This window comes from Mobula hypostoma, chromosome 18 (genome assembly GCF_963921235.1).
Source record: "Mobula hypostoma chromosome 18, sMobHyp1.1, whole genome shotgun sequence".
Lineage (NCBI taxonomy): Eukaryota > Metazoa > Chordata > Chondrichthyes > Myliobatiformes > Myliobatidae > Mobula > Mobula hypostoma.
In genome coordinates, this window is record NC_086114.1 from 54,543,624 (window position 1) to 54,557,277 (window position 13,654).

The 13,654-nt window shown below is 41.1% G+C and overlaps 1 protein-coding gene across 1 annotated transcript in view; it reads right to left on the minus strand.

Annotated features, from left to right (window-relative positions):
* man2c1 (mannosidase, alpha, class 2C, member 1) overlaps positions 1-13,654 on the minus strand; it is a 123,471-nt gene that overhangs the window by 43,501 nt on the left and 66,316 nt on the right. Inside the window, exons 12-13 of the mRNA XM_063070910.1 lie at positions 11,814-11,959; positions 5,394-5,517 (exon numbers count right to left, since the gene is read on the minus strand). Of these exons, the coding sequence (XP_062926980.1) occupies positions 5,394-5,517; positions 11,814-11,959 (270 nt within the window). The remainder of the gene's footprint in view (positions 1-5,393; positions 5,518-11,813; positions 11,960-13,654) is intronic.

Consider the following 13,654-nt stretch of genomic DNA (forward strand, 5'->3'; position numbering starts at 1 on the left):
CTGATATTTAAAAACTACATTAAGGTACAAATGCATATTAGAAGAATTTTATTACTCTTCTCTGTCCAAGCAGGTTTGGCAAGAATGCAAGAAATTCATGGCCGGAGTGGGAGGTTGATCAATAAGAGGGAGATAGATGAATAAAAATAAGAACTCCAATCCCAATCAGCAGCAAGAATACTGAATTAAGTAAATATTTACCTCAGCTCATCACCTTTCCACAGCTTTTGCTTCTCTTTCATATTTGTCCAGACCATTCAACGTTTTTTTCCATTCACACCACCCCCATCCCATGTAACCTCTTCCTCAAAAGATGCTCTCTGTAGCCTTCCATGTCCAGCAGCCAAGTAGTTGCAGGGAAGAGTGAACAGAGGCTACAGTGACCCATCAGCTCTGAAGGGATTGGGATGGACCCACATGGAGTGTGGGACCCAGGAGAATGGAGCCAACAGTTACCAGCCTACCACAGTTACCACTGGGTGCTGCCAAGCTCCTCATAACATGGTTCCTCACAATTACACATATCCATTTTGGGTTAAACATAGAAACAAAGAAAACCTACAGCACAATACAGGCCCTTCAGCCCACAAAGCTGTGCCGAACATGTCTTTACCTTAGAAATTTCCCAGGGTTACCCATAGCCCTCTGTTCTTCTAAGCTCCATGTATCTATCCAGGATTCTCTAAAAAGACCCTATTGCATCCGCCTCCACCACCATCGCCGGCAGCCCATTCCACACACTCACCACTCTCTGCATAAAAAACTTACCCCTGACGTCTCCTCTGTACCTACTTCCAAGCACCTTAAAACTGGGCCCTCTTGTGCTAGACATTTCAGCCCTGGGGAAAAGCCTCTGACTCTCATCCTCCGTTGCTCCAAGGAAAAAAGGCTGAGTTCACTCAACCTATTTCATAAGGCATGCTCCCCAATCCAGACAACATCCTTGTAAATCTCCTCTGCACACTTTCTATGGTTTCCACATCCTTCCTGTAGTGAGGCGACCAGAATTGAGCACAGTACTCCAAGTGGGGTCTGACCAGGGTCGTATATAGCTGTAACATTACCTCTTGGCTCTTAAATGCAATCCAACAATTGATGAAGGCCAATGCACCATATGCCTTCTTAACCACAGAGTCAACCTTCGCAGCAGCTTTTGAGTGTCCTACGGACTTGGACCCCAAGATCCCTCTGATCCTCCACACTGCCAAGAGTCTTACCATTAATGCTATATTCTGCCATCATATTTGACCTACCAAAATGAACCGCCTCACATTTATCTGGGTTGAACTCCATCTGCCACTTCCCAGCCCAGATTTGCATCCTATCAATGTCCCACTGTAACCTCTGACAGCCCTCCACACTATCCACAACACTCCCAACCTTTATGTCATCAGCAAATTTACTAACCCATCCCTCCACTTCCTCATCCAGTTCACTTATAAAAATCACGAAGAGTAGGGGTCCCAGAACAGATCCCTGAGGCACACCTCTGGTCACTGTGCAGAATATGAAATGCTCCTTGCCTTCTGTGGGCAAGCCAGTTCTGGATCCACAAAGCAAGGTCCCCTTGGATCCCATGCCTCCTTACTTTCTCAATAAGCCTTGCATAGGGTACCTTATTAAATGCCTTGCTAAAATCCATATACACTACACCTTCATCAATGTGTTTAGTCACATCCTCAAAAAATTCAGTCAGGCTCATAAGGCACGACCTGCCTTTGACAAAGCCATGCTATTCCTAATCATATTATGCCTCTCCAAATGTTCATAAATCCTGACTCTCAGAATCTTCTCCATCAACTTACCAACCACTGAAGTAAGACTCACTGGACTATAGTTTCCTGGGCTATCTCTACTCTCTGTTGAATAAGGAAACAACATCCACAACCCCCCAATCCTCCGGAACTTCTCCCGTCCCCATTGATGATGCAAAGATCACTGCCAGAGGCTCAGCAATCTCCTTCCTCGCCTACCACAGTAGGCCGGTCCCAGTGACTTATCCAACTTGATGTTTACCAACAGCTCCAGCACATCCTCTTTCTTAATGTCTACATGCTCAAGCTTTTCAGTCCACTGCAAGTCATCCCTAGAATTGCCAAGATCCTTTTCCGTAGTGAATACTAAAGAAAAGTATTCATTAAGTACTTCTGCTATCTCCTCCAGTTTCATACATACTTTTCCACTGTCACACTTGATTGGTCCTATTCTCTCATGTCTTATCCTCTTGCTCTTCACATACCTGTAGGATGCCTTGGGGTTTTCCTTAATCCTGTCCGCCAAGCCCTTCTCATGGCCCCTTCTGGGTCTCCTAATTTCATTCTTAAGCTCCTTCCTGCTAGCCTTATAATCTTCCAGATCCCCATCATTACCTAGTTTTATGAATCTTTTGTAAGCTCTTCTTTTCTTCTTGACTAGGTTTACAACAACCTTTGCACACCACAGTTCCTGTACCTTACCATCCTTTCCGTCTCAGTGGAACGTACCTATGCCGAACTCCACGCAAATATCCCCCGAACATTTGCCACCTTTCTTCTATACATTTCCCAGTGCAATTTTCCAGTCCTCCATGCCAGAATCAACTGAGTCTTTAAAGATCATTACTAATGCCTCCACAATCTCTTCAGCCACCCCTTTCAGAACCCTAAGGCGTATACCTTCTGGTCCAGATGACTTATCTACCTTCGGTTCTTTCAGTTTCCCAAGAACCTTCTCCCTAGTAATGGCAACTTCACACCCTTTTGCTCCCTGACACTCTCGAACTTCCAGCACACTGCTAGTGTCTTCCACAGTGAAGACTGATGCAAAATACTTACTTGGTTTGTCCACTATTTTCTTGGTCCCCATTATTTTCTGCAGCATTATTTTCAACAGTCCAATTTCTACTCTCGCTTCTCTTTTACAATTTATATACCTGAAGAAACTTTTGGTATCCTCTTTAATAGCATTGGATAGCTTACCTTCATATTCTATATTTTCCTTCTTTATGACTTTTTAGTTGCCTTCTGTTGGTTTTTAAAAGCTTCCAAATCCTCTAACTTCCCATCAATTTTTGTTCTGTTATATGCCCCGTCAGGCTTTTACGTTGGCTTTGACTTACTTTGTCGGCCACGGTTGTGTCATCCTGCCTTTATACTTTTTTGTGCTGCATATACCTTGCGCCTTCTGAATTGCTCCCAGAAATTCTAGCCATTGCTGCTCTGCCCCCATCCCGTTAGTGTTCCTTTCCAATCAATTTTGGTCATCTCCTCTCCCATGCCTCTGTAATTCCCTTTACTCCACCGTAATACTGAAACATCTAACCATAGCTTCTTTTCCTCAAATTGCAGGGTGAATTCTGAGATATTATGTTCACTCGCACCCCCCTCCCCAAGAGTTCCTTTACCTTAAGCTCTCTAATCAATTGCAGACTTTTGCACAACACCCAATCCAGAATAGCTGATCCCCTAATGGACTCAACCATGAGCTGCTCTAAAAAGCAGGCATAGGCATTCTAGAAATTCCTCCTCTTGGGATCCAGTACCTGTCTGATTTTCTTAATCTACCTGCATGTTGAAATCCCCCATGACTATCATAATATTGCCCTTTTGACATGCATTTTCTATCACCTGTTGTAATTGTATGGATTTTTGAGAAAAGAGTCAAACGGAAATGTAATTTTCAATCTGTTATACAGTGCATGGACACAGAACACCTACAAATGATTGAGAGTTCCCTTTAATGAAACTCTCACCACCTCTAAACTGTATTCACACACTTTGTAGCTAAGCTGAAGTGAAAGCACACATGCCTCTGTTCACTGCCATTCTCTCTTCAGAGTTTACAACAGAATGCACGTTATATCAATGGGCAGCACAATGGCATAGCTCAAAGTAAATTCATTATCAAAGTTAATATATGGCACCATTTTCCAACCCTATGATTCATTTTTTGTGGGCATTCACAGTAAATACAAAGAAATACAGCATGATCAATGAAAGATTGTCCCCAACAAGATTCATCCTCGACCTCGAGGGATAGCCATGACGACTCCAACAAGATGGACAAACAAACAATGTGCAAAAGGCAGCAATCTATGAAAATACAAGAAGAAAAACAATAAATAAATAAATAAGCAAGCAAGCAATAAATAGTGAGAACACAAGATGAAGAATCCTTGAAAGTGAGTAAATAGGTTGTGGGAACAGTTCAGTGATGAGGTGGGTGGAGGTGAGTGAAGTTATCCTCTCTGGTTCAAGAGCCTGATGGTTGGGGGGTAATAATGGTTCCTGAACTTGGTGGTGTGGGCACTGAGGTTCCTGTATCTCCTTCCTGATGACAGCAGCAAGAAAAAGGCATGGCCTGGATGGTGGGACTGGTAGAGATACTGCCTCAAAGCACCCAGAGATCAGGCTCAATCCTGAGTTCGAATGTTATCAGTGCAGAGTTTGCAGATTCTCCTTGCAACTGTGTGGATTTCTTCTGGACATTAATTTACCAGTCTGTGGATTGTTGGAGGTTAAATAGTCACTATGAAACAATTTTACAGTGTTCACTGTTTTACAGTAATCAGTTAACCTCTCACATGTGACGGACCGGTAAGTTAATTGGTCACTAAGTTGCACATTGTGTGTAGTTAAGTGGTACAGTCTAGTACAAGTGTGAGGAGAATTTTTAAAAAGATTAATGTAAGATTAGTGTAAATGAGTGGTTAAAGGATGGCACAGACTTGGTGAGCCGACCTCCTTGCCTTATTACCAAGATATTACTTTAAATTTGCGGTTTCACACTCGGCCCTCCCACCACCCGAACTCTTGGGAAGCAAAGCATTTTTTAAAATATCCTCAATCACAGATTGAGGGAGCACACCTGGTGCCCTCTCTTAGTTAATGGATGAACTTTATGCTGGCACATGCAGTAACAACCAGCTGAAGCCTGGGTTTTTGAGAGGAGCTGGGGAACTAAAAGGGAAAATGTTAATGATTTTAAAAGATACAGAAACCAATTCACAATTATCAAATGGGCATTAAAAAATTTTTTTTGAACTTTGTAAATTTCATCCAAGATGCACTTCATAAAAGGGCAATTTTAGCAGATCACTGGGTTCATCAGTAGTTACGGTTAACTATTTACATTGGGAAACTCAATTATAAGTCAATACATAGATTAAACGTAAAACATTAACACAGTGCACACAAAGATCATGGCAACCGGAAGTAAAATTGGTGCAGAGCTAGTGTGTGCATACACACATAAACTTTTAAATAATATATTGTGTAATGTTATCTGTCTCAGAAACATTGAGGTAATGTTACGTTTATTCTGCATTTCAATAAATTAAAGCTGATATGGATTGGCTTAGAAACTAGAGAATGATTGACAATGATGCCAAAAAGAAAATAAAAATAAATTCCCACCTTTGCCTGGGAAGTGTAAGAGCCATTGTGCAGTTCCAAGAAGAGTTCACCAACCCAGGTACACAGCATTGTTGTATCAGCTTCCAGCATGGTGAAGAAAGTCTCTGGGGTGGACAATTCTACCCTAAGATGGAACATATCTATTAGTGGCTGGTATTTGTAATTTATTTTATTTAGAGATATAGCACAGAACAGGCCCTTCCAGCCTAACGAGACACACTGCCCAGCAACCCACCTATTTTAACCCTAGCCTAATCAAAGGACAATTTACAATGACCAGCTAACCAGAGAACTCATACCGGTTAACCTCTCCAATGTAACTTCAGTTCAACTACACACGATACAAGGGCCAAAAACTTCCTCCCAAACTTCTGTCTTTAATCTAGTTTAATCTATGTTCTCCTGGATCACTGTTACAACAGAATAAATTTTCTTGGGGATTGTTTAAAGGGGACATTTGACAGCAGCCTGGTTGACAGCTACCACCCTGCAGTCTAAGCTACTCAGCACCATTTACTGACTAGCCTCATCTGACTATGGCAGTTCAGTTTTAGCCAGAGGAACTAATTTTAGTAGTAGTATGCGCATATTTTCTTACAACACAAAAGGCCATTTTGGGCCAGAGTCCATGCTTACTCACAGGAAAATCCTTTTTCATCACTAATATTCCCTGTAACCCATTCCCTTCAATCAAGTACACCTCCACCCCGCGCTCCCCCCCCAGCATCCATTTTCATGAATCTTACAAAGTCAAATTTAATGGTCATATGTACAATTACCTGCATGTACAGGTACAATGGAAAACTTACACACAGTAGCATCACAGGCACAAAGCATCGTAACATTAATCACATTTTATTCTCCTCATATTCCCATCAACTTCCCCCAGATTCTACAGCTCACCTACACACTAGGGACAACTTACAGTGGTGAATTAATCTTTGGGACGTGGGTGAAAATTGGAAAAAGCAATGAAAACCCACACTGTCCCAGGGGGAAAAAAAAATTGCCAACTCCACACAAGCAACACCAAAGATCAGGATTGATCTCAGGAGCTGTAATAGTTGTATTTCAGTGCCACATAGACTCTTTGTAATGCCTTATTCTCACACTCATCTCTGTATGATAAATACACTACACACAAGCACATAACATAACAGTGGGCTCCTATAATAAAATGGCATTGTAGGAGGCCACCTATGATATTTCAAGTATAGGACCCTCTTTTACTGTTCAAAAGTCTGGTTGCATCTAGGCCCAAGGGCAAGTGTGGGTTGGTGAAGACGGATAGGAATAGGCTTGGAAAAATGATTGGTAGCTTGGGTCAAGGCGATTCTGGGCAATGATCACACATATGTGGCTCGTGTTAGGGGAGACCACACGGAGACTGAATGACAATAATGGAGGGAAAGAAAGGATAGGAGAGAGGATCAGTTTACTAGAAGGGAGGTGTTTGGAAGGATGAAGGAAATATGCCTTTCAGAGATCCCAATGAGCTGAAAGTACTTACAGTGTTGGAAATGACCACTTAAGATCGGTTGGGAACTTGGGCAGAGAAATGGTAAATGGAGTTTAATCCAGACAAGTGTGAGGTGTTGCCCTTTGCAGTGTCAAATATAAAAAAGGTACACAATAAATGCCAGGACCCTTAGGAGCGCTGATGTACAGAATGATCTAAAGCTCTCTGAAAGTGACAATACAAATGGATAGGGTGGCAAGGAAGGCATACAAATGTTTGCCTTCATCAGTTGGGGCACTGAACATATAAGTTGGCAAGTTATTGCTGCACCTGTGTGAATCTTCAGTTGGGCCACATATGGAGTATTATGCACAGTTCTGGTTGCCACACTGTAGGAAGAATGTGGAAACATTGGAAAGGGTGCAGAAGAGGTTCACCAGGATTAGAAAGTATTAGCTTCAAGGAGAAGTTGGACAAATTTGGATTGGTTTCTCTGGAGCATTGGGTGAGGGGTGACTTAACAGAAGCCATGAGAGACATACATAGAGCAGAGAGTAAATGTAAAATAATGTAGGGCACACGTGTAAGGAGAGAGGAGTAAGGGAATATCATTTTTTTTAATGCCTGGAACACATTGCTAGGGGAACGTTGTAGAAAAAGATACAATAGCAACATTTATGGGTTATTTAGACAGATGCAGGATTAGGCAGGGAGTAGAAGGATATGGACCATATTCAGGTAGATAGAATTAATTAGATTGGCATCATGGTCGGTGCAGACAGTGGCTGAAGAGCCAGTTCCTGTGCCATACTCTTTAATGTTCCATAGATGTACTTTGGAAATTAATCTGAGAAAGAGAGTTCTGCATGGAGAATAGTATTATTTAGCCCATTCTGGCATAGAAATTATAGTGTGGTTTAACAATGATCCACTCCGTGAATTGCCCAGCTGTATTTCTGGAGAGGCAAAAACAGATGTAAAAATAGTCACAATCACAGTACAAAACAGAACAAAGCAATTTTTTTAAAATCTTAAAACACTGAAAATTTGTGTGTTGAATTTCTAGGCACATATCTCTACATTTGAGACAGGAATTTAAAATGAGAATAACAAAGGTTCCAAAACTAATCCCTAAGAAACTTCATTAGTTGAAGCCTGTCATCCCATAAATTTGCTGTTTATTCTCATTATGGTCTTTTTTCCTTTAACCAATTATTATCTAACTGTGTAGAAAAAAGTAAAATGCTGGAAACACTCTGGTCAGGTAACATCTGTGAAAACAAAAACATGATTAATGTCTCAGGCCAATGATCTTTCATCAGACCCTACGTCTTCTACCTGAAATGTTAATCCAATCACAAACAAGGGAAAATCTACAGATGCTGGAAATCCAAGCAACACACACACAAAATGCTGGAGGAACTCAGCAGGCCAGGCAGCATTTATGGAAAAAAATACAGTTGACATTTTGGGGTGAGACCTTTCAGCAGGATTGGAGAAAAAGTTTTTCCGCTAAAAGAAGCAGGATCTCCCAATGGCTACCCATTTTAATTCCACTTCCCATTCCGATAAGTCTATCCACGGCCTCCTCTACTGTCACAATGAAGCCACACTCAGGTTGGAGGAACAACACCTTATATTTCATCTGGATAGCCTCCATCCTGATGGCATTGATTTCTCATACTTCAGGTAATGCCCCACCCCACCCTTCACCACTCCCCATCTCCTTGCCTGTCCATCGCCTCCCTCTGGTGATCATCCCCCCTTTTCTTTCTTCCTTGGCCTTCTGTCCTCTCCCATTAGATTTCCCCTTCTCCAGCCCAGTATTTCTTTCACCAATCGACTTCCTAGCTCTTTACTTCACTCCTCTCCCTCCCGGTTTCACCTATCACCTTGTGTTTCTCCTTTCCCTCTCCCAATTTCTTACTCTGACCTCTCACCTTTCTTTCTCTAGTCCTGCTGAAGGGCCTTGGCCCAAAATGTTGACTATACTCTTTTCTTTTAAGATTCTGCCTGGCCTGCTGAATTCCTCCAGCATTTTGTGTGTGTTACCTGAAATGTTAACTCTGTTTCTCTTTCCACAGATGCTACTTGAACTGCTGAGTGTTATCAGCATTTTCTGTTTTTGTTTCAGATTTTCAACATCTGCAGTATTTTTTCTTTGAGGTTTGTCCTTCCTTACAAATGTTAGTCTAGATAGTGCAAGCCTTATTTTATCCAACAATGTTGATGCATACCTTGTCTACATAACACATTCACTAGCTACTCTTAATGTATCATATATATTTAGATTCCAAAATAACTATAAAATATGCAAAATATAATTACTATTTTCTTTACTTAGCAAACATTTGCCACTATCCAATAATCAAGGAAACAAGGTTTAAAAGTACCTCCACGCTTGTTGCTCCTACTATTTTACCAAATTATACAAATGAACATTGAGATCTAATGCCTAATGGATATATTATCCATGTTACATTTCATCAATTGGATGCCTAATTAGGCACATGGGGCTAGAGATACACAGATTGGGAATTTCTACTGTAAGCAATGACACTGAAGATCCATTATAGGGACAACTTCCTGATTGTCAATATGCTTAAACCAAGCTAATGACAGCTGGAAACAGTAATACCATGTATAATAAAATTTACCAACCATTGCCACTGGGAGAAAGGTGGATCAGGAAGAGAATGCTATTAAACAAAATACTGCAACAATTGAGACTAAATCAAGTTCACGTTGATCAATTCACCATTCTTGGCAGCTTGAGAACAGTATGCTCATTTAGCACTTGACTGTGAACACCAACAGGTAACACCTCAAAATGAGATCCACAAGTGTTACACGTGATACAGAAGATAATTACAGGAAGAAACATGAACTGCTTAAGAGGGGATATGAGAAAATTAAAGTACCACAAAACTTATCTTGGTCACTCTCAGGACAACAAGGTTATTGTTAAAGCAAACCAGTTGTAATAACTAACCATTAGATTAGGAAGAGGCACTTAGTCTTGGTTGTGATAATGTAACAGCTTATGAGTTACATTTCACTGGTTCTCTCGTTAATGTTTCACAACCAATACCTGCCCTCCAGAGCCTTATGTAAGCAGTGGTGCAGCAGCCTAGATAGAAGGGTGTAGGCTGGTTACTAACACACAAAACCATCTAACGCAGCACGAAGGTGGTCCTGCTGCCATCCTGAAAGAATTCTCAATCTAATGCCACTGAACTATTCGGAAAAACCCATATGTGGATAACGTTGGTGATTTTTGAACCTGATAACTGTGGTGGTCCAAAACAATATACACTAAGTTTTTTTTCCCCATTTACTATGAATAAATCTCTATCCAGTCACCTCTAACAGGAAAGTCAAGGAAAAAGATATTTTTGTGAACTTGAATAACCCATCTTACCATGACGCTATAAACAGATAATGATTATGAACAGCAATATATAAAATTGCAAAAGGATGAGAAGCATAATAAAGTATTAGTACATGGACTCACTTAAATATGTGATGTGCACATATACAGGACCAGTAAGACCAAATATTTGATCCTTGTGACACTGCTTACAGTTAGTATGAGCCTGGCTTCAAACCACAAGTTATTTTACACTGTCTCTTTAAGTCATCTGCTCCGTTAGGGAACACACTAGTCTGAGTGAGTCTCTTTATTGCAAAAGCTTGCTCCAGATTAGGGAGGGGTGCCAATCAATGGAATTTGCCTGTGAGATAGTCCTGGGTCAGTACAGTAGTAGAAAACAATGGGCTTTCTTGCTCAATTTCAATGTTTAACACAATGAATGGCATTTAGCAATGGGGTACCATAGAAGCCCAATATCCAACATTCCAAGGCAAAATAGGCTTGACACAAATGTACTGAGTAATTTTACTATCCAACAGGTCCAACTGCATGACTCCATTCACTCCTCTGAAGTGAAAGTTGCACTTTGTTCCTTGTTGTAACTTCACATTTCAAGTGTCCATTTTAGAGGACCACTAAACAATCCATTTGCAACAGCCGTAGTCAAGATAATTGCATAGCACACTTAGCTACTCAATTTTTCCTGTTAAGACACACGATCTCTGCAAGGGATAGGTTTCTTTGTGTGCACAGGAGCTTGCATTAGGAGGGAGGAGAAGATGGCAGCGTGCCTGCGTGTGCGCAGCTCTCCGGTGAAAAATGATATCGTATCTGTTGAATAGGGGCCGTGGACAATTCTGATTTGATGGAGAATGGAACTGAAAGCGCAGAGGAACACCTGGAGAAATTTCTGAAACGCTCGTCCGCTGCTGTTGTTACTGTGTGGTCAGGAATCTTTCGGAGGGTAGGCCTCAAAATCCCCGGCCTTGCCTACTTTTGGCGACCGAGAAGGAGGTCGAATTGTTCGGACAGAGATGGCGCTCAGTACTCGGTGTCAGAGAGCTGATCAGAGCTCGAAGTTTTTGGATGACTCGGAGTCGGATTGTGGTCGGCATGGCAGGGAGAGTTTCTCTTCCTTCCCCTGTCTGCATGAGATGTGGGACATTTAAGAAACTGAACTTTTACTGTGCTCACAGACTTCTTCATCAAGTTATGGTATTGTTACACTGTTTGTAACTACATGTTATAATTATGTGGTTTTGTCAGTTTTTTCAGTCTTGGTCTGTCCTGTGTTTTGTGATATCACACCGGAGGAAATAATGTATCATTTCTTAATGCATGCATTACTAAATGACAATAAAAGAGGACTACGTGTCTTCATAATCATATTATTATATATTATATCATCATATCACCAAGTCACTGCATTTCTTAGTTGCAGTTTGCATGAAGAATTAGAATACACAATATTCTCCAATTCATTTATTGGATTCAGTAATAGAAAAGCAGAGTACTGAATCTCTGCAGATCAATCTAAAGTAGGAAGCTAGACAGAAATGTACAAGCCTTTTAAACAATATCCCCTGACCTGGGCAGTCCATCTGTATTCTGTATCCTTTGTAGTCGATCCAACATGTCTTGTGTAGGTCCACCTCCCCCATCGCCAAACCCAAATAGGAATGCACTGTGATTAACACGACCTTTGTCCTTGTTATTTTTAACCGTATTCAGAAACTGCAACAGGGGAAAGAAAGGATTTATCAAAGTCATACAGGATAGAAACAGGTCCTTCAGACCACTAAGTCTATATTGACTATCAATCACCCGTTTACACTGAGCACGTTATTTTTCTAACAATCCCATTAACTCTCCCCAGATTCTACCATTCACCTACACACAAAGAGCAATTTACAGTGGCCAAATAACTACCAGTCAGCACATATTTGGGATATGGGGAGGACCCAGAGGAAATCCATGCATTAGTGATTAGAGTTTAAGGAGAAAATTAAAATGAGAAATTTAGTGACAGGGGTAGAGGGAGAAGAGGGGAAGGAACATGCCTTAGCTTAGGGCCTAATCAGTTGAAGGCATGCCTACTATTGATTGGGTAAATGAAGTGAGAAGTTCTGCATAACAGGATAGTCTTTTTATAGAGCCATATATTCTGGAAACAGTTTGAAGGTTGTTAAGGTCTTCAGGCTTTATAGAGTAAGGCTACGTCCACACTACACCGGATAATTTTGAAAATGAAGTTTTTCTCTTCGTTTTGACCTTCCGTCCACACTGAAACGGCGTTTTCAGCCCCCGAAAATGGAGATTTTCAGAAATGGTCTCCAGAGTGAATAAATCTGAAAACGCCTAATATCCGTTGCAGTGTAGACGGGGTAACTGGAGCTTTTTAAAACCACTGTCATGACGTGCCAGAACAGATGGAGACAGCCCGGCATTTCATTGTTTTCTTCCTATTATTACTACTTTATTGTCGCCAAACAATTGATACTAGAGCGTACAATCATCACAGCGATATTTGATTCTGCGCTTCGCAGAACCCGACAATTTCAGAACAGACGGCAACGAGACTGAAGCCAGAAGAGTTAGAAATGTACTCACCAAATACTTTGACCCATAGCTTACTGAATAAATAAGTATACTCACGTTGCCCTGTTTTCTGTCCTTGCTTGTATGAAGGTGGTTTACCTATTTACGCAAGTACTTCTCTGACAATAGATGTGCAACAGTCTAATGTAACATTGTATGGAAATACAAGATAACACTGATGCAGTCATGTTTTATACATTTAACAAGGTGCTTTATTAATGCAACAGAGTTAGTCAGTTTTTCTATGTTCATCGTCAGCCGGGTCATACTGTCCGTGAACTCCCTGTCGGTTGCCTCCATACGCTCCAGTATTTGTTTTAGTTTTAAGTCCTCCTGCGCAAGAGCCAAGAGCAATTCCTTTAAAGTTTTTCTACTCTGTAACTGGACAAACGCGCACTAAGTATACCGTTTCCTCTTCGCTTGTTTTTTGTGTGTCCTGCGCGTGCCCAGTAGAGGAGATTCGCTCAAATATCCGTGTTAGTGTGGACAGAGATAGCTTGAAAAATGCTTAGTGTGTACGCCTGTCGTTTTTACTCGAAACCGGCGTTTTCAAAATTATCCGGCATAGTGTGGAAGTACACTAAGGCACTGAATCTCCAATAGAATGAGCTGTAAAAGGAGTAAGATATAAATTCATGACTCAAGTACTTCTTTACTCCTGCTGCATGGGGCTATAAATTTTAGTTGTGGTCATAAAGAAACTAAATGGTTTACCACAGAGAACCAGCTAAAGACTGAAGAAATGTTATCTTCACCAATTGTGTGAGTAGTGGAATTAGTCAGGGGGCATCTGACTAATGTGAATTGTCACAATATCAATTGTGTGAGTAG